At 45.6% G+C, this 21,013-nt stretch overlaps 1 protein-coding gene across 2 annotated transcripts in view; it reads left to right on the plus strand.

The window, feature by feature from the left end:
* Positions 1–20,221, plus strand: part of pik3r3b (phosphoinositide-3-kinase, regulatory subunit 3b (gamma)) — a gene marked incomplete at its 5' end in the record, with an annotated part of 171,857 nt that extends 151,636 nt beyond the window's left edge. The window contains 9 exons of one of the 2 annotated variants that reach the window (XM_080007595.1): positions 8,483–8,773; positions 15,406–15,538; positions 16,185–16,283; positions 16,403–16,583; positions 17,244–17,369; positions 17,658–17,977; positions 18,767–18,841; positions 19,004–19,174; positions 19,335–20,221. In XM_080007595.1, coding sequence (XP_079863721.1) covers positions 8,662–8,773; positions 15,406–15,538; positions 16,185–16,283; positions 16,403–16,583; positions 17,244–17,369; positions 17,658–17,977; positions 18,767–18,841; positions 19,004–19,174; positions 19,335–19,533 — 1,416 coding nt within the window. In that variant the 3' untranslated portion in view covers positions 19,534–20,221. Of the gene's footprint in view, positions 1–8,482; positions 8,774–15,405; positions 15,539–16,184; positions 16,284–16,402; positions 16,584–17,243; positions 17,370–17,657; positions 17,978–18,766; positions 18,842–19,003; positions 19,175–19,334 lie in introns of those variants that run through there. The other variant, XM_080007594.1, reaches the window with a different exon arrangement.
* Positions 20,222–21,013: the final 792 nt, after the last annotated feature.

Consider the following 21,013-nt stretch of genomic DNA (forward strand, 5'->3'; position numbering starts at 1 on the left):
GATATTTATATTTTCCTTTGATGTCTGTACCAGCCCTCCCATTCCCACTGCATGTAGATTTATGTGAGTACAGTGTGTATGTAGTCGCCGCTATAGATTTTTGCTTCACATCTAAAATTATTCAGAGGATAGCTGACATTAAGGTAAAAAATGACATGAATGAAAATGTGAAGCAATCATGTCAGCCACTAACCGGTCAATTGAAACCTTTTTGACAGCCTTTGGAGATGGCTAGCGGTGAGGAAAGTGTTAAATGTGCACTCTGGCTTCTTTAAAGCTCCTTCTAAGCCCTGCCTCTGTCTGTGGGCCGGTCTCTCTGTCTGTCTATCTCTCTCTCTGTCTGCCCGTCTCCATGACTTGCCGGCTGGCCAGCTGACTATGCTCCTGCATGAGTAATGCTGAGCCATGGTGCCCTGCTGCCTTGACGACTAACAAAAGCTCCAGAGCCAAGTGGAGGGAAGGGGGGGGGGGGCGTGTGGGCAGAGAGCAAATATGGAGGAGCAAAAGCAGGGAAAACAGGAGAGGAGAGCAGGGGGTGATCAAACTGAAAGGACTGTGTAACAAATGGGTGGGATTAGGGGAAAATGAGCGCTATCGGAGCAGCACATCAAGAGAGAGAGATGGCTAAATTTTTTTTAAAAAGGCAGAGTTGAAACACACGCGTAGCGATATATGATGTCGAGCCAAGAGGGAGAGCGTTTTGCAGTTTTGCATTTCACGGGTGGCGGCGGCGGCGACTTGTTTCATGAGGTCACAGGAGCATTCTATCATGGGATCAGGGCCACTGGGATGCTCACATTGCACGATGACATCAGCCGTTACCGACTCAGCTCTCGTCTGCTCTGCTCTGAGTGCTTGCCAGACCGGGGGGGGGGGGGAGGAAGGGAGGGGGAGACCGAGTAGGAGGAAGGAGCGATATGTAAATGATTTTGGTCTGTGCGCCTTTGTGTCTGTTTGTCTGCCTGCCTGCCTGCTGCGTGCAGCGCTTCCTGGCTCCTTCCCTGCATCCGATTGTTTTGCTTTGTCATGCTTTGCCAGTCTGACGACCGCGTTTCAGCCCGTTTTTGCCCATTCGTCAGTTTGATGGCGTCTGCCTGCCGGCTTTGTCTGCTCATGTACCACTTTGTCCGTCTGCACACCTCAAAGACGCAAAGAGAAAGATAAGCCAGCGGGGAGACGGGCACAGACAAATGTGTTGAAACGAGGCACACTTTTCTTTGTGTTTCAGTTGCCGCCATCTCCGGCCTCACCTTGAAAGACGGAGTCAGCGATGATGTCGCAATGTACAACCGTGGCGACACTCAGAAGCGTAGTAGCGGTTGAACTTTGTGGCGGTTTTTCACCTTTCTGCGTTTTGATCCCCCAAAATTCTGATCCGTCAGCCTTGGTTGAGACTACTCGCCTAAGATCACGGTTTCAAGACAAAGTGAGCTACCAAATGCAAACCACAGTTGGCTTCATGCTAGCTCTCGGTTTGATCCTGAAAACTGTGACGGATCTGAATAAACATGGTGGAAAGGCAAAGGCAAATATGCAAAAGTAAAAATGTCCAAATTTAAAAAATGATTCAAATGATGGTGACTATTGTGTGACAAACCCGATCCATTTCCCCCGGAGCTGCCAAGCAGTTGACGACAACAGGAGCAGACGACAACAGACGGTGCCTGCAAAGATGCGCAGGTTTCTTAGTAGGCCTGTGTCAATAATTAATCAAAATCTTTTCAGGTACTTGGAGCATTTCCTTCTGCTTGCCCACAAAGTACGTTAGGAGGGATTACCCGGTTAGAGCGGTTTTATTGAATGGCCATGCCAGGCAAATCAACCGATTGCCGAGAAGGATAAAATTCAATTTAAGCGATAGTCGGTGGCTTTTGATCGCTGGACTGGAGGAGGAATAGATCTGGAGAGGATGAAGGAGGCAGGAGGGAAGGAAAGATACATGGCGGTGCAGAAGAGAAGAGTGGGAAACAACAGAGCGAAGAAGCTGTTCATTGAATTAGCTGAGCTGGAAAGTTGGAGACGGCAGAGCTAATTGGTTTGCCCGAGTCCAAGCGCACATGACTCCCAGTCGGCGCACGGCTCTTCGAGACCAAAGCAGCTGAGGAAATTCCGATGTGCGGGGATCCTACGGCAGTAGCAGTGGATCAAAGGCCCGATCGGACGCTGATCAGAGCCAACCGGCGTATTGTCTTGTATCGTCTTACAAAGCTTAAGCTGCATTTTGTGTATCCCTGCAGTTGTTCACAGACTCCTTCTCAAATGGATTCTAAATCAACCTCTGTATGTGTAGCACGGACTTGGGTTTAATATCGGGAAAGAGGGTTCCTGGGAATGCTCATCCAAACCGTTTCCCGGGAAATATAATTATGGGAAAACAGGATTTTTTTATTTTATTAAAAAAAGAAAAACATTTAGAACACATTGGAATAGGCCTATGTTTAGAAGATATGTAGGCCTAAAGTTTACTTTTTTAAAACATTTGTGTTTTTTATTTTTATATATATATATATATATATATATATATATATGGGAACACGGCTTTCCGTGCGCTCCGATGACGGAGAGCCGTCCCCCATTCCCCGCAACTAAAAACAGTGTGTTTCTAGTTGTTTTATTCGGAGGAATGGGGACGGGGCACGGAGCCGTCTGAGCGCTCGTTCTGATTCAGTACAGCCCTAGAAATAATTAATAATAATCAGACACACACAAAAGAAATCCCCCATCTGTTTAATGGACATAAAATGTCCCTCCTGTAACTTTCACCAGCAAAAAAAATAATAATACAAAAACATATATACTGTATATAATATTATTATTATTATTATTTGCAGTGATGACAGTATGAGCTCCACCCCACAATGACGTCAGGTGACGCAGTGTTCTGTGATGTGGTTATCGTCACAGCCCTATCCACAATATTGTGTCTATTGCTAGTAGGACCCTGAATAACAAAAGTGTAGTAATATCTTTCCACAACCTTGGATCCCAGAGCTGATGTCCTATTTAATGTCCTATGATTACGTAACCTTTCAAAGCTAGTAAATGGACGCCCTTTGTCCGTAGTAGGCAGCACAACAAAATCACCGCTAATATGGAGGATGGAGGTGAGTTTGCCGAGTCAGAGGTATCAGCCAGAAAATGTTTGAGCAGCCATATGTAACCGAGGCAGGAAATATGGCTTCTCTGCATGGCTTGCTGAGTGCCGCAGTCCCACTGTGACTGCATGTTCCAGGACAATTTCCCGTATGCCCCTTGGAGACAAATTAACACACGGAAATATACTTAGACACTCCTAAACACACGTACTTTTCAAATGTATTCCTGCGGCCGTACACACACACACACACACACACACACACACTTGCATACCTACATGTACCCTAACGCCTCTTGATTTTTTATTTTTTTTTTGTTGTTTTGCTTTTTTTATTTGAGATAAATACACAGTTTTCTTTTACACCCAGGTCTGGGTAATCCTGAGGTCCTTTTGGCATCACAGGAACTTTCTGATGAATCTCATTAGCAGAGTGAGAAGACATTTTCTGAGAAAATCTAATGTTTGATAATAACAATATTCCAAAAAAAGAAGACATGTATTTTGGCAATACTTTTAGTCAGGACCCAGAACATTTTAACGTACTATGTATGTCTCCTGTCCCCAAACAGTCTCACTTGAAAAATGCTTATGCATAATATATACAAAAGTGCCCCGCCATATTACGCAACTGCTCTATTTGTGTGTGTGTGTGTGTGTGTGTGTGTGTGTGTGTGTGTGTGTGTGTGTGTGTGTGTGTGTGTGTGTGTGTGTGTGTGTGTGTGTGTGTGTGTGTGTGTGTGTGTGTGTGTGTGTGTGTGTGTGTGTGCGCGCGCGCACACATTGCTGTGTATATTGGACTAGGAGGGGTCGGATGGGGGGGGGCAGTCCCCAACTCCGCCAAAGTCTATGTTTAGCATGGGGACTGCACAGGGAACAGCCTATGCGTGTCTGCTGTTAAATTGTACTTTCCACTCTAGTTATTGCGGTGGCAGACGAAATACGAAAGCACTGTGGGCTAGAGATAATAAGGGCAAAAATAGACCAAGCAGCAAGCAGACTAGACGGATGTTGTACAGTGAGGCTCCCCCCATGCACATTTGGGTGGGGGGGTGGGGGGCATTGTTTCCATATCGCAGAGACGTTTGTGTCTCCTTGGAAATTAAATAACCAATTAATCAACATGCTCTCTTACCTCTTCTGTTATTAACCTTGGTCATCTCTCCCTATCAGGCATCATTTAATTTGGTCTAGCGTTGCAGCCAGCCTCCACCCCTCACTCCGTGGCTTATGTTCTAAAGCGAGCGTGCACACTGCATCCACCCTCATGTGCCTCTTGATAGATCACCCGAGTATTGCGCTAAACGCTTAAAAAAATAGTCATTTTCTAAAAATGTTTTCAATATAATTTTAGTTGAATGTTTACTCAAAAGTCCCCTATTCAAAACTAGACGGAAAAAACCCCCGAAAAACAGGCAAAATGCAATGTTTGATGCCAGTGGTGCAGACAATAATCAATTATTTAGCACTTATTGCAACACACAATGATACACACATCCTTTAATACAGGAAAAAAAACAATCCGTTAAATGGTCAAATCAAAAAAATGCCCACATAGAAGAAATCCTCAGCCCAACTTTTTTTTACAGGATTTTATCAACACATGAATGTTCCGCTCCTTTTTTATTTCTTATTTATTTTATTTAGAAAAACTTTGAAAAACAGAGCTGGGTAGACAAAAGGTTTGTTTCGTTCGTTCTTTCCACAGATTCGTGCTCAGAGAACCGCACACAGACAATAATGCAGATAAGGAGGCTGTCCACAGGTGTTGCAGGGTCACGATGGCTCCATTCAGCCGTGTCAGCGTGTGTCGTCCTCTCCATGGCGTCTGCCTCTCTATCTCATTTCACAGGGTACAATAGACCGCAGAGATGGGAGGGGGAGGGCTGAGTTAAAGGATTATGTGGAGAGGGTTCGAGGAAAAACAAAAAAACAAAAGTGCTGTAGTGCGAGTGGATGGTGGAGCCTGGATCACAGGTGGCATGTGACCTTATATATATATATATATATATATATGTGTGTGTGTGTGTGTGTGTGTGTGTGTGTGTGTGTGTGTGTGTGTGTGTGTGCAAATACACTGTGTACATTAAGCTCTTGTGTAGAAACAGAATTTTGTTATTTACATGAATAATTTCTAACTTCTTAAACTCCATGTACTGCTGCATTAGTAATTCAAACAGACATTTTTCTGTCGCTCCCCTCAGTGTTGGGTATGAGCTTCTGGACAGTGGCACTTTTCAAAGAGACAATGCTAGCGCCTCACCAGACTTTTCGGCGGCCATGGCAACAGAAAAATACAAACTCATAAACTCATACAGCTGATCCCCGGGAAGACCTGTGGCAGTTTCCAGCCAGCACACACACTCCTCTCTATATGCTTTGGTTTCACACACTTCCTCACTCACTCACTCACTCACTCATTCACATACTATACATGCAGCACCCAGTCTTTCATTTAAACAGCCGTTAAGGCTCTCTCTCCCACAGACACACACACACACACACACACACACACGCACATACACACACGTTCACAGTCACGTGTGGCACCTGTGCGGCAGACGTATGGGAAACAGATTATCCTCTCCCAGAGCAATTAACAAATCATCTCTGAAAAGTGGATCTTTTGGGTCGTGCCTAGTTGTCTGATTGCCTGCCTGGTTGGCGTGGGGTCACATGTCAGCGGTGCCCACACATACTGTACATGCCTCACATGTGATTATGCATGCACAATGCAAATGGGATGCATGATGCCGCTCTGTTGGCCTATTGTCCGTGGGGCCGGTGGGAAGCCCCCACTGGGCGGCGCAGATTAATATCTCTCTCCCATCGTTTTCTTTACTCTCCTTTACTTTGAATGAGGAGGGGCAGAGTCAGTTCCTGTGTCATTGTCAGAGATCCATCTGTCCGTCCACACACACATACACACACACAGATGCACTCACTGCCACAATTAAACCTGTTTGACACACTTGTCAGTGAGATGCTGCGGGCTATGTGTGTCTGCCACAAGCCATCTGTGGAACGCCAACCCCCATGCGCGTACATACACACACACACACACACACACACACACACACACACACACACACACACACACAACGTTGTGGGCTGCTGCATTTAATATATTTAATCCATTGACACACACACACACACACACACACACACACACACACACACACACACACACACACACACTCCTTTTTTGACTCAGAAAGGAGGGGGATTCACAGGCATCCTCTCCTCTTCCCTTGTGATGGACAGATGAGACACAAGTGGAGGAAGGAGATGGATGAGTGGGTGGATGGATAGATAGATGGATAGAGAGGGAGGAAAGAATGGATGGATGGCAGATTGGGGTGCAGACCTGTCCTTTATTGTTGCTCCCTAAAGTAGGCCACCAGGCAGACAGAGAGGGGAAGAGCAGCTGTAATTACTGGTGCCCTCCCCATGTAGCACTGATATTAGGCTATTAATAAAAGATTATCATGATTATTGGAGGTTTGGCACAATGTAAGCTTGAGTCTTAATTTTATGGGCAGATGACTTGACCAGATGTAGCCATCTTGCTTTTTCTAAAATCCCGCTACCATTTATTTTCCTTAACTTTATAATTGATAGTGTGCATTGGATTAGGGTCTTGTGGCACAATCCTACAAGCGTGGTGCATGCAACATGATTTGGTGTGTGTGTGTGTGTGTGTGTGTGTGTGTGTGAGACCTGTGACAATTTATATTTTTGTTGTGCTCTGTTATTAACCTCTCTAGCATCCATAAGCCCAGAAGCTAACTTGATAAGCTGCCATAATTGTTCTCCTAATATAGTTTTATAGTAATCCAGCAAAACCGTGCATCCAAACAGAGCCCATTCTATGCCAACAGATCCCTTGGTCTTCTTTTAAAGATGGAAGAGGCGCTTCAGTAATGCACTTTGTATAATATATAAAATAAAATACAATTTTAAAAATCCTGTTTTAGTTTTCCTACAGTGGAAAGAAAAACAAATGGGTCATTAGAAAGGCTTGGTAGAATTTAGTGTCTTACTCGTGGATACTTCAGATGGGCACATCTGCTGGCAAACGAGGGCCGACCCGCAGGCCTTGAGAGCCCGGCCCTCCGGTTGAAGTTCAGTCCTCCGTCCTGCCAACGCAACTAAGTAGAATAAAAGCCGTGGCTTGATCGGCATCTGATCGAAGGCCGTGGGAGCGTGGCTGCCCCCACAAGGTGCCTCACACATACAACAAGAGCCTTTTACAGTTGGTAGAACTAGCACTGTAGGACCTTGTCACGTTCATTCATGTAGTCTCTAATGTCTTTTCAGCAGGATATCTCGAAGAAAGGATTGGTGCGGTGTGTACGGTCGGGCGGCAATTTTAGATGAAAAGTTGAATGTGTCTGTGTGTTACATAAACATATAATTATACTTTATCTCTTGGTTTATTCTCTATTATGAGGGCAGAACCAGTTTTTTGCTTTGTGCACGGACAATAACAGTGTTTGTGAACTGGGCTGTTTTTTTTTTTTTTTTAGTTTTCACAAAAGGGAAATGAAAAAAAATAAAAGATGCGATCTCGACTTCAGAGGTTGAAAAAAGTGAAATGTTGCTCTCGGCTTGAAATGTCAAGTCAAACTGCGCGCACGGCTCGGCAGTGGCGACGAGAGACTCGCGGCGGTTCATTCTGCGAACGACCAAAAGAAAGAGTGGGCGAACGAGTGGAACTTGGCATTCATCGAAATAAATAACAGTGACAGAATGAACAACTCAGAGCCAACCGACTCTTCCGACTCTCGCCTATCGTTCAGCCGCAAGCCCCCCCCGCTCATAATACCAAGGTAACCAACGAAGTGTCTGAAGATTGGACGAATCTTTTTTTTTACCGAGTTACTCGCCAAGAGTCGACTCTAAAAAAATGGCCCGAACCTTTCATCAGCACTCAGCAGCTCTGAAAAGTAAGCAGGCGTACCACCGTGTCTATCAGAGTAGGGGGAGGAGGGCTGCTATAAAGCGTCAAAGAACAACGGACGAAGCACTAAATCGTGTCGCTATCAACAGAGCAGTGTAAGAACTTGCAAACGGCACTTTCTGTGCTGAACGATAGAGGGAATAAAGCGCATTGGTTTTCGGTGGCGTCATCACCGGGAAAGGCAGGAACCCCCCCCCCCCCTCCGGTCGGAGCGGCGGTGGTACATCCGAGGGGGATTGGCGGCGCTCGGTGCCGCTCCGGCAGTGCTCTTAAAATGAAGCTAGCGGCCGGCGGCCCGACGGAGAACGGCTCCGAATGTAGAGCTGGCGTCTACTTTTTATTTTTTTTTTATTTTATTTTTTTTAGCTTTGTAACTTTATAGGCCTTCATGAAGAGCTCCAAGTTGATGATATTATTATTGTTATTATGTCGGAGCGGGGGCAGACGAAGCCTGGCGCTTGTTTGTACGGAGTTATTCGTTTTCTATTTATTTAGCGTCTGAAGCGGGCATTCAGATAGTGCTGGTTAGACCAGATCTCATTAAGTGTTCGAACACCGTTTTGTCATTTTGGTCGAAAAAGCCTCGTACATACGTTTATATATCATGTATAATACGGTTTGGACATCGGAGAAGGAGGAGGACGACGACTGGAGGGACGTGATGATGCCCTACTCCACGGAGCTGATATTTTATATAGAAATGGACCAGCCGCCAGGTAGGACTGACGTCAGCGCCTCTAAAACTAAACGCCGTTTAGCGACGGTCTTGTCACGGGTTCGGGGGGGTCGTCACTAAACGACGTAACATGCAGGTGTTTGGGGACTGATCATAGCCCCCAAAATATGAGACGGCGTTAGATATCGTGTAAAAACGTCCCCACCATGACGTCTGTTTGAGACGTTGGCTCTGCTGTTGCACTTGCAGCACTGCATTTACGAGAATACAAAGAAGAAGAAGAACTCCTCGGACCGGCTCTTAGTCTCCATTTAACCGTGGTGTGTGGCTTTGCTGAGGAAAGATTCCTTAAAATGAGGTCTGCATCCCCTGTTGGGGGGGATGGGACGCAGAGAAAGAGATGGATCCCAAATACTGAATCTTGATGGAGGGTGTAGGGGGAAAGGAATCTAGTTAAATCAAGCGACAATCAATGCGCCTTGTTTTCTGGGCAACATGGCGTGCAGAGTGGAATATATTTCATTCATTCATTTGTCATCCCCACCTCCAACCCACTGAATGGAATGGCGCAGATGCTGGGACCCTGTGTCCGTCGGGGAGGCGCTGTTCAGTAGAATTTTTGCAGTTCCTGATTTATTTTTCCCTTGTTTTTATTTCCCAGCCTAATGCCGCTATGTTGCACACTGTCATCTGCACGTCTAAATGCCACCCAGCGGCTCTTGGCTGGGGATTCATCTCCTCACTGCCTGCCTGTACACTGGCCATGTATTTACCATGTAGTGTGTCTCTCACAATACATGGTGAAATTAAATAAAATTCAATCATTGGCTGGCAGGAAATTGTGTGCATCAGAGAAGTAGATATTATAGCTGGACAGTGTACATTGTAAATATTGCACTGGAGATTCTTTGTCACGGTTTGAAAACTTTGCAATGGAATTTTCTCTTTTACCATCACTGCTGTCATACATGCAATGTGTGCCTGCGGTGTGGAGTATTTAGGTTTCACAGGAGGTTAGCTGCCGTGTATGTAGGTAGCAATACAACTTAAAGTTGCTCCCCTCCTTCGTCTGAATGAGCTTGCCAATGTGGGATCGGTTCACACATTAATCTTATCAATCGCAGACTGCCAAGTTATCCCACCTCATATTTTTCTCCCCGTGTTTCACACACACACACACACACACACACACACACACACACACACACACACAGGTATACACTTACACTACCAAAATTCATTGGCATCCCCTATCAGCGTGTCCCTTATCTTGGTCTTGTCATGAACCAAAAGAGCGGCATGCCAAGCTTACAGTGACGGCCCGTCATCCGCTGATGTCAGGTGTGTGTGTGTGCATGTGTGTTGTGTATGTGAGAAACAGGTTAAAGCACAGGGAGAAAAGACAAGTGTAAAAGAGGGTTGAACAAAGAGACTTGGTAGAGACAAGACTAGTTCCAGGTTGAAAAAATGAAAGAGTACGAATACACAGAGGGACACAAAGAGATGGGACAGATGGGAGGAGAGAGAGGAGGGGTTGTGGGAGAGTCAGAGAGTGAGGGAGAAGAAGAGACGAGTGTCCCGCAGATGTTCATTAGAATATTTATTACACTGGAATTGAAACAGAAAGCCTCTGACAGGTAGAGTGTGTGTGTGTTGGCTTTGTGCACTGGATGATTAGCCCAGGTGGAGCAGCACCCCCGGGGGAAGGCAAGCCTGCGTTTCCAATGGCAACTTAGTGTGCAAGGGGTGTTGGACCCGGGCTCTACAGTGGGTCTCGTCTTTCAGCGGAAAATCACCAGTGCATTTCTCCTGAGCGGCCACGGGTGAAACTGGGACGGCACTGGACACACGCACCTCGGCCATGTCAGAGGGAACGCTGTTTTCTCCCCCTGACACTTCCCTTTCCCTCCCTTTGTTTGGCATTGAATGTCTGGTTCTGGCATCTTTAATTTGTATTTATTTTCCTTGATTTACATATTATTCAAATCCATTGGTTGGATAAATCCAAAGATTGGATAATCCACACTTTCAGTGGATTCATTCTTTGTCTTTTGCATAAATACCTGTTGATCTTTCTGTGTGTGATGCGCATGCACACGCTGACTATCTCATAACAATCATTCATAACTGACTATCCCAGATATCTCCCTTAAGGGAAATGGAAGGGATCTACCTTCCATTCACCCACTGCCACCACCATCCTCTCTCTCTCTGTCTCACTCTCGCTATGCCTCTTTGCTGGTCGCGCTCTACCCTTTCTTTCTTTCTCTCGGGAAGTCCGGCCCCCTCGCTTCCCTGCAGCCCTGCGATTGGCTGGAGTGCGCATCCGTCCAGGGATTTATTCGGCAGTCGTCTGTTAGGATCAGCTTTGCTCTCTTTTCTTCAGTCTGACGAGAGAGAGAGAGAGAGAGAGAGAGAGAGAGAGAGAGAGAGAGAGAGAGGAGAGAGAGAGAGAGAGAGAGAGAGAGAGAGAGAGAGAGAGAGAGAGAGAGAGAGAGAGAGAGAGAGAGAGAGAGAGAGAGAGAGAGAGAGAGAGAGAGAGAGAGAGAGAGAGAACAGCTGATAGGACTGTGGCAGCATGCAGCTAACGGAGAGTTCAATGGGGGAGGAAGGTAAGGAGTGCAATGGCTTCTCAGTCCTTTTCCTCTTTCTGTGTGTGTTTAAAATTTATGATTTTTTTTTTTTTTAGTATGCTGTCCTGTTATCTTTCCTGCCTCTTTTGTGGTGTTGCAGTGCTGCCACTTCTGTTGTCATGGTGTGTGTAGTTATCACTGCAGCTCTGCGTGTTCAATCGGTGGTAAGATGCACATGCGCTGCTCGGAAACTCACAATGTGCAACTATCTGTGAGAGGGGGCGTGTTTGCCTCGTCCTGGGCATGACCCGCCAACACATGTACATACAAATTTAGATGCCACTTGCACCTAAAGTATATGCTATGAGTGTTGTATGTCCTACACCTAAATGTAAAAGTTGTGGGTTAGACTTGACAGAAAATAACATGGGCAAAAGTAGGTTGCATTAAACTATCAAGTATGTCTTGAGTTGTAATATTTGTTGTTAAATGTTCTAGTTTATTGTTCTTCAGTTCCAAAGAGTGTGTGTGTGTGTGTGTGTGTGTGTGTGTGTGTGTGTGTGTGTGTGTGTGTGTGTGTGTGTGTGTGTGCGTGTGCGCGCGCGCTTTCGACGCACGCAAGCTGACCTGTCCTGATGCTTTGAGGGTGTGTGTTTGACTGAAAGTGATGACAGTCATTGTATGGCGGACACCAGAGCTGTTTCTGTGGGATTCTGGGCGCGTGTGTGACGACAAGTGATAATTCTTGGTGTGTGCATGCGTGCAGTGGCTTGCTGAGCACTGCTCCTTTGTCTCGTGAGGGGGGGGGGTCTTCGCTGACGGGCGCCTTTGTTTGCCAGTGCACTGCCCCGCTCTCTCACACTCTCTCTCTCTCTTCTGCCAATATTTGGATGGATGAAGTAGTTATAGCTGGAAGCCATTTCTTGACAGATTTATTCAATGACACAATGGCAAAACTCAGGATTTTAAGAATTGGTTTAAATCTTTTAGCTACTTCTATCAGCTATAACTGAAATCAGTGTGATAGCATGCGATGTGAAAAATTAGCTTGTTCAACAAAATATACAACAGTACATTTTAGTAGCAGCACCCGAGTGCTGTCCGTCAGCATGTGGAAGGGGTTTTTCTTTTACCATTGTAAAAATTAACTGCTGTCTAATGACATGTTTGCTTTAACGTTAAGGTTTGAATAAATCTTTGATAACAAAGGGTGTGTGTGTGTGTGTGTGTGTGTGTGTGTGTGTGTGTGTGTGTGTGTGTGTGTGTGTGTGTGTGTGTGTGTGTGTGTGTGTGTGTGTGTGTGTGTGTGTGTGTGTGTGTAATTAATTGTCCTGTTGTTGTCCTGGCATTGTCCTTATTGTTTGGCGTGCTGGCTTTGTGTTGGCGCTTATTTCCCAGTCAATGGAACAAATAAACAAACAATCGAGGAGGCTTAATTCAGTTTGAATACTTGGTGGATAAATGTTAAAATTGTATTTTTAACATTGAAGTTTAACCAGCAGCCCTGAATGTCACTTTTTCAGTGTTTCTCGAGAACACTATGGTGAGGTGTTTGTGTTGAAGTGTTATTAAAGTCTGAGAAAAGGGAGGAATATTTTATTTTCCTGAGTATGCCTAACTCTGTGACTTTAGCGTTCCTGGCGCGTGCAAGGCCAGAAAGCGCTGACAGTTTGTGTAAAAAAAAAAAAAAGGTAAAAAAGTTGGCAGCATAGTGACAGCTCGACTCACAGAGAGCGAACCACCACAGCACCTGACAAACTGCTATGCTTAGAGAAGGAGAGAGTGAGAGGAAAAGGAAAATGGGAGAGTGGAGGAGGGAAAGAGGCATTTCCTCCTCTGCACGCAGGCTGCCACATTACTCTGTGGGCCTTTGTGGACTGAAGTGTGTGTGTGTGTGTGTGTGTGTGTGTGTGTGTGTGTGTGTGTGTGTGTGTGTGTGTGTGTGTGTGTGTGTGTGTGTGTGTGTGTGTGTGTGGAGTGCAGGGGGTTATGGACGACAGGATGTGCTCCACACACAAAACCCCTTGCCTTTTCACCGTCTGTAGACACTCACACCACAGGGAAAGTTTCCTTTGAGTGTGCGTGCGTGTGTATGCTGCCTGCACCTGCAGTTGAGAGGGAGGGTGGGAGGACAAGCGTGTGGGTGTGTCATTGTGTGAGCGCTGAAGCGGCCAGTTCTCTCCTACTGGTGCAGCCTGCTCACCCCATTGCTGTGTGTGATACAGGAAGCAAGTTCCAGTTTGAAGATTTTTTTTCATGTAACCCACTGTCCAGGAAGAGAAATAAGTTTGTTCCTGGTGAATAGAGAAATCACATACTATAAATCTGATATGAATATAGACCATAAGTATAATAAGCATTTTTTTATTTGAAGACACAGGCTAATTGGTGCATTTGGTATATTTATATAAACAGACAATTTGAAAGTCTTGCTTCACTGTGCGTGTTAGATACATTTATACTTCCATGTAAAAATAAAGTGCCAGAGTTTTCTGTATGTGACAGTTTTTAGAGGATTGGGAGTTGAGGTTAAATGATAGGGTTATACAGTGAAGTGACAGTTGACAGGCACTGGAACAGTGAGTAATGATCATGTTAGGAAACACAGTGTTGGATGTCGCTCACCTCTGTTAGTTTCATTTCTGTCATCCATGTTCATGTCAGATTTGTCCGGTATTTTACAGAGCCCATCGAGGCCAGAATGTTCTCGTGCGGTAATCACATAACACATGTACGGACGCACGTGAACACTGTCTGGGAGGCTTCTCCGATGGCATTTTGTGGAAGGAGCTTAAACCAGGCCCTTGAAAAAGCACTTTCCACATACGTTTTGTGGGATTTGTGTGTGTGACAGCCTCTTAAGCTGTACTGTTGAAGAAAAATCTCTAGCACGTTTACATTTCTGCCGTAAATTGTATCCAGATGTGGCTGTACTTAAGCCTGGTATAGCCCAATATATATGTAGGTAAATGTATGCTGTGCAGGTAGTGCAGGTCATGGGCAGGTTAGCTATGCTTGGCACAGGTTCGTGCTGAAAACACATGGGCTACTGTTTGTTAGCCACATGCTCACATACTTGCTATTACTTCAGGATATATAAATCATTTTGTTTTCAACCATATACCTTAATGGTAAATGCCAGTTTTTTCATTAGCTATTTATTTATATTATGTTTATTGATGCCTAAACTTTGCTTAATGCCTTGTCATTAAGTTTTAATTACAACCAGATGTATCCATACAAACCCTGCTGAAAAGCATTATTCGTGGATGTTGTCAAGAATGACAAACACACAGTTATGTGTTTGTGCTAATAAGGTAGCATCAGTTCATCTGTTCAGCCAACAACCTTTTCACAAGAAAATTACCCTACAGAGAGCATAGCAGGAGGAAGGATTAGACAGAGAGGCAGTGATAACACCAGTGCTGGCAGTAATATCTGACTCTCCCACAATCCTACCTTAACACAACCTGCCAGGCAGGAAGAAACACTTGCCAATAACTTGAACTGTTGGTGTGTGTATGTGATGTGTGTAATGTGAAGCATTGGGAGAATAATAATTATCTGATGATGTATGGTACATGTTTGTTATGTCACTATTTCCTTGCGTGATTAATGGCGATGAAGTTGCCAACTGCATCACTATTACATCTTTCTTGAGGGTTTAATAAATACCATTCCCTTGTTATTCTTTGCATATTAACCACATGTGTGGGCATGAGGGAGAGAGGGGAAGACAAATCAGGCTGAAAGGCTGAATGTAATGTAAAATTCTACTTGCAGAGTAACATTCCCATTTCTCACTTCCTCTGAACTAATTACGTCCATTTCGTAATCTACTTTTATGGTTGCACTGCTCTAAATCATAAGATCAATGGCACGATAACATGTGTGATGAATTGGACCATGATTCCTTAACTTTATGCGGCATAGCATTACACCTCTGTGCGAGAGGAGGGATGAAGGATGGATGGATGGTCCCATTGGGGCAGGAAGCTCTATGTCCTGTTCTTGAGTAGGTATTAATTGGATGTTATAATAAATAACATAATTTCCCTCCTTTTCAACCCCTGCCCCTCCTCTTCTCCCTCTCCTGCAGCTCTACCGCCAAAGCCGGCCAAGTCACAGCAGCCCTCCGCCGTTGGGGTGGGAGGGGGCAGCGGTAATGGAGCCAAGGAAGGTGCATCAGGTTCCTTGCAAGAGGCGGAGTGGTACTGGGGAGACATTTCCAGGTAACACACACACACACACACACACACACACACACACACACACACACACACACACACAGTACAGTGTGAAACTGCACTAACAGATGTGTTCTGTTTGTTTACCGTATATACTGCATGTATGTGGTGCATTCATGAATGACTCTGTACCTCACACCACCTGATGTGTAGAGCAGTTGACAGCAGGACTTAATCAGTGCTCCACACCTACTGTGCAGACAGCCAGTCTGCAGCCTCACACACTGCGTTCCAGCAGCCACAGCTGGACTAGAGCGATCACAACTTGCTGGCTTGCTCCAGTCACACTGGCTTCAGATACATGCCCCATTCACCTGCAATCTTTAATTGGGGGATTGTTTACAGTGGATTTTACACATCTCAGTCGCGCTAGCTACAGAGGTGGAAAGGTGCATGTGTGTTTGACTGCCTCCTCAGCATGTTAAGGTCAATAGAAATGAAAGAATCAGGAATGATGGAACAAAGTCAGATGGGAGGGAAAAAAAATCAAGCTGTGCAGAGAAGCCAGTGCAGTTTTTCTAAAATTACCTCGTCGACAGCCTTTGTTAACTGTCAGACAGTGATCCGCTCCAAATGAACATCATATGTGCATACATATCAGTCCACTAACTTGCGCTGTTTCTTTCCACAGGGAAGAGGTGAACGATAAGCTCAGAGACATGCCCGATGGGACGTTTCTGGTTCGGGACGCATCCACTAAGATGCAGGGCGACTACACACTCACACTGAGGTAGATACCATAGTTTTATCTGAGAGAGAGAGAGCGACTACCTCCATTTCTGTGCAGGCTTTTCACACTACTTATCTCCTCTCGCAGTAGTAAGATGGTCTCTGTGTTTGCCTCTACAGGAAAGGGGGGAACAACAAGTTGATAAAGATCTACCACAGGGACGGGAAGTACGGCTTCTCTGACCCCCTGACCTTCAGCTCTGTGGTGGAGCTCATCAGCCACTACCGACACGAGTCCCTAGCACAGTACAACACCAAGCTGGATGTCAAGCTCATGTACCCCATCTCTCGGTACCAGCAGGTAAACACCTTGCTGTTTTTCCAGCAGCACATTCCCATCTCCCGATAAATTATAATAAATACAACTCAACATAACAGCACAAGCGCTGTGAGTATAATTTAAGACAGGTATTCCTCCAATGGGATTGTAGTTGGTTTACTATTTTGGCCTTTTCCTAATTTTTTTACCCACCACGTCACCCCCTAGACTCGGTTCCTCATGAAGGGTTGTTCTGCTCCAAGTGCCAAGGCAGCCGGATCGCTGCGCGCTGAAATACTGCCACGCTATCTTGGCCCCTGAGCCACACTTCCCAAAAAATTCACACAGAGTGTTAGAGAGGGCCATCTTGCCTTCATTCCCTCTCACCCTCACTACATTTGTTTTTCAAAAGTGTTGCTCTGTCTCTGAACATGGGGCGCCCCCTGCACACCTCACCCAGGGAATTGTGGGGGGTTTATTAACGATCCTGTTAATAAACCAGCACAGTAAGCAGAATCAGGGGTAGAGGGAGCAGTCGCACACACACACATTTGTAAAGGTGCAGTTACAATCAGCTGCCATCCACTGTCCTCTCTTTTCTGCTCAAGATAATATTCAAGTGTTATATTGTGTCATTTACCTTATTTATATTAAAATGAAGTAACTTAATTGCTCTTCTTCTTTCCTTGTTGTGTTCTTCAGGACCAGCTGGTTAAGGAGGATAACATTGATGCTGTGGGGAAGAAGCTTCAGGAATACCACAATCAGTACCAAGAGAAGAGCAAAGAGTACGACAGACTGTACGAGGAATACACAAAGACCTCCCAGGTACACACAGCCTACACATACGCTTGTTTTCAGGTGTGATTTTAGTCTAATACAAAAGGTTGTGAATCCCTTCTTCAACTCCCAGTGCTTTAAAGCCCTTCCATATGTACCTAAGTTAGTGATAAATGGCTTATGTTCCTATTGAATATAAAAGTACTTATCGAGGCCCAGAAGGTAATGTCTGGTCATATGAAGCAGCATGTGCAGGTTTTCTTCAAGTTAACTTATTGTTTGACATTGACATCTACATTTCCTAACCGCTCCCCGTCCTTTCATCTCTACTCTCAGGAGATCCAGATGAAGCGGACGGCCATCGAGGCTTTCAATGAGACCATCAAGATCTTCGAGGAGCAGTGCCACACGCAGGAGCGCTACAGCAAGGAGTACATCGAGCGCTTCCGCCGCGAGGGCAACGACAAGGAGATTGAAAGGATCATGATGAACTACGAGAAGCTCAAGTCGCGACTCGGGGAGATCCACGACAGCAAGGTTCGCCTGGAGCAGGACCTGAAGACCCAGGCCATGGACAACCGCGAGACGGACAAGAAGATGAACAGCCTGAAGCCGGATCTCATTCAGCTCCGCAAGATCAGAGACCAGTATCTAGTGTGAGTGGAGCCTCGTAGAGCTGCCGTAGCGCAAGCAGGAACCGCCAGGCGCTTTGCTAGAGAAGCCAAGGGGCTAACGTGTTAGAGCAAATTATTCTTTCATGGGCCCATTTCAATAAGATTACACTCGGAAAGGGGATCTGAGCACCTACTTTATAGGACTTTAACAATAGCACTTCAGCACGTCCTATTGCTTGATTTAATTTCCCTGAATTCTGGTTGGTGCATTGTGGTTTCTCCATCAGAACATAACACAACTTCATTAGCCTTGAGCTGGGAATGTGTTAAAGGTGTTTTCTCTGGGTTTTTTTTTATGTCTAGTATGGCTACGTTTATTAATCTCAAAACAAGAAGCGCATAACCAAGTGCGATGCTGTTGTAGCCTAGTAGCTTAAAAAGAGTCCAAGCGTTTTGGTGGAACGCTGTCATCAAGACGGAGGGATCGTAAGCAGAGTGCGTGTGTGGAGGGGGTGGGGATGTCTGGCTCGTTGCCAGATGGGGAAACTTGTGTTTCCTCTTAGCCAGGGTTGGACTCTGGATTCTAGGAATGGCTCTAATAGCATTAGCAGAGTTGGCACTGTCCCAATATTAATTCTATGCAGATGGTTGTGCGAGTCTTGCTAATTTGATTTCGACTCAGTCCAGCACTTATTCGGTGTGTTGCGGAGGAAGGATGTTGCTGGTGAAAGGATTCGTTTAGGGTGATTCCTGAAGTAATAATTGGACTAGTTCTTTCTCACACCCACTTTCTTCTCTCCTCCCATGTCTCTACTGCTCTGTTCCCTACAGCTGGCTCAATCACAAAGGAGTACGGCAGAAACGAATTAATGACTGGCTGGGGATCAAGAATGAGAACACTGATGAGTGAGTTGGTGTTTTTCCACTACGGGGCGGCGCAGTGACGCCGAAACAACCGTTCTCTATTAGCTTCTATTACACCTGCCCGCTTGGATGCAGGAAGCAAACATGCATTTCATTCCGTGCGTCTCCGCCTTTTTAACCTTGCCCCTCCCTCCCTCACACCAGAGGGTACTTTGTGACTGAGGAGGATGAGAACCTACCCCACTATGACGAGAAGAGCTGGTTCGTGGGTGACCTGAACAGGACGCAGGCTGAGGAGCTGCTGCTCGGGAAGCTGGACGGAGCCTTCCTCATCCGCGAGAGCAGCAAGAAAGGCTGCTACGCCTGCTCCGTGGTGTAAGTCAACGACATGGAGCGCGGCTATTTTGGTGCTGTCCTCATGTGTGATAATACAACCAGAAGCAACAAAAAGGACTTGTACTTCTACTGGATAGTATTACTACCTCAAGCATTAACCGCCCTTCTCTCTCTCTCTCTCTCTCTCTTCCCCCTGCAGTGTGGAGGGTGAGGTGAAGCACTGCGTCATCTACAGCACGCCGCGTGGCTACGGCTTCGCGGAGCCCTATAACCTGTACAGCAGCCTGAAGGAGCTGGTGCTCCACTACCACCAGACCTCCCTGGTGCAGCACAACGACTCCCTCAACGTGCGTCTGGCCCACCCCGTCTACGCGCAGATGCCCTCCGGACGCAGATGAGCAACGCTCGTCCAGCTACAGCCCCCACGCGGACAATAAACGGACCCCTTATCCATGAGAGGATGGGCTTAGGGGAGGCGGGTGGGTTTTGGGGAAGGAAGTTGATACCCACAAATCAACCCCAAACACCAGACGACAATAAAAGATAGATAGATAGGTAAATTAATTAAATACTTGCTGCAACACACACCCACCCACAAACACACACACACACACACTTCAGCCACCTTGGAGTTATACATATATATTTTTACAAGAACATTTTCGGAGGGCATTCTTTCTAAAGACTGCTTGATTTGCACAAGGAAGATTTAAATGTTTGTGAATGTGAAAAAGCGACAAGAAGGAAATAGAGCAGGAGACGACAGTTCAGAGACCTGAGAGTTTCGGGTTGACCTCGCTGCTACCTGAACTCCAGCTCAGTCTGCACCGGAAAACTCTAAACTGACCACAATGACACCACCCCCCCACCCCCCCACCCCGTTTCAACCCTTACCAGCCTTCATTTCTCGTATCACTTTCCTTTACGGATTGGTTTGTCATTTCTGAACCGTTTCCTGTTGTTTACTCCGAGCTTGTTTGTTTCATGCAAGAGGGGATGATGATGATGATGATGATGATGATGATGATGTCAAGTGTTTGTTCTTTGTCCCTCTCCGTACGAAAAGCAAAAACAATGTAGCATAATGAGACAACGGACACTTATTTCCTGAGTGTTCCTCCATATATAGGTTGCTGCTGAGGGGTTTGGGGAGGGAAAGAAAGCTAGGGGTGGGGATTAATGTGGGCAACAAGCGGTACAAAAAAAGATTCTAGTCTTAAAGAAGAGAACAGGCTTGCTTTTATACTGATTATAGAGGGTTTTTTTTGTTTGTTTTTTTATTTGCTTTGCTGGTGCATAGTTGTTATACTTTGCCATGTGAAAATGGTACCATCACACTTCAGTACCAGAGACCAAAGTTGCCGTTTAGGGGAGGGGGCTCCGGCGTAGGGTCCATATCTGTGTTTTTTTGGTAGTCTTGTTTTGATAGGAGAAAGTAGACGAAAATGCAAGACAGTGCTTTGTTCGAGACCACGCATAAAACGGAGGTTCGGGCAGAGTGCATAGAAACCAGTAACTCAAAAAGTTTGTGAAAAATGGTACGCAGAGAGACGGCAACAACGTGGCTTCTTTTTCTTTGTTGGTCATGGAAGAAAGCACTTATACCAGAGCAAACATCAACCTATTTCAGGTTGCAAGAGCTTCTCTCATAAAAATCCTCCCCTATGGGAAAGCGTGAGAAGCTGCAACCAGGCTATGGAACCCGAAAGCCCATCATACGCTAATGTCTGTGGTTGGTAAACTGGGAATTTTTGTGTGTTTGTAACAAAACTTTCAGAGATAAGCTTTGATTTACAAAAAAATCAAAAAAACAAAAAAACGTATGTGTTACACAGATAAGCAGGTAGAAAGGAGGCGACGTCCCCATCTGAAGACACA

The sequence above is a fragment of the Zeus faber genome (genome assembly GCF_960531495.2).
Source record: "Zeus faber genome assembly, chromosome: 1".
Classification (NCBI taxonomy): Eukaryota; Metazoa; Chordata; class Actinopteri; order Zeiformes; family Zeidae; genus Zeus; species Zeus faber.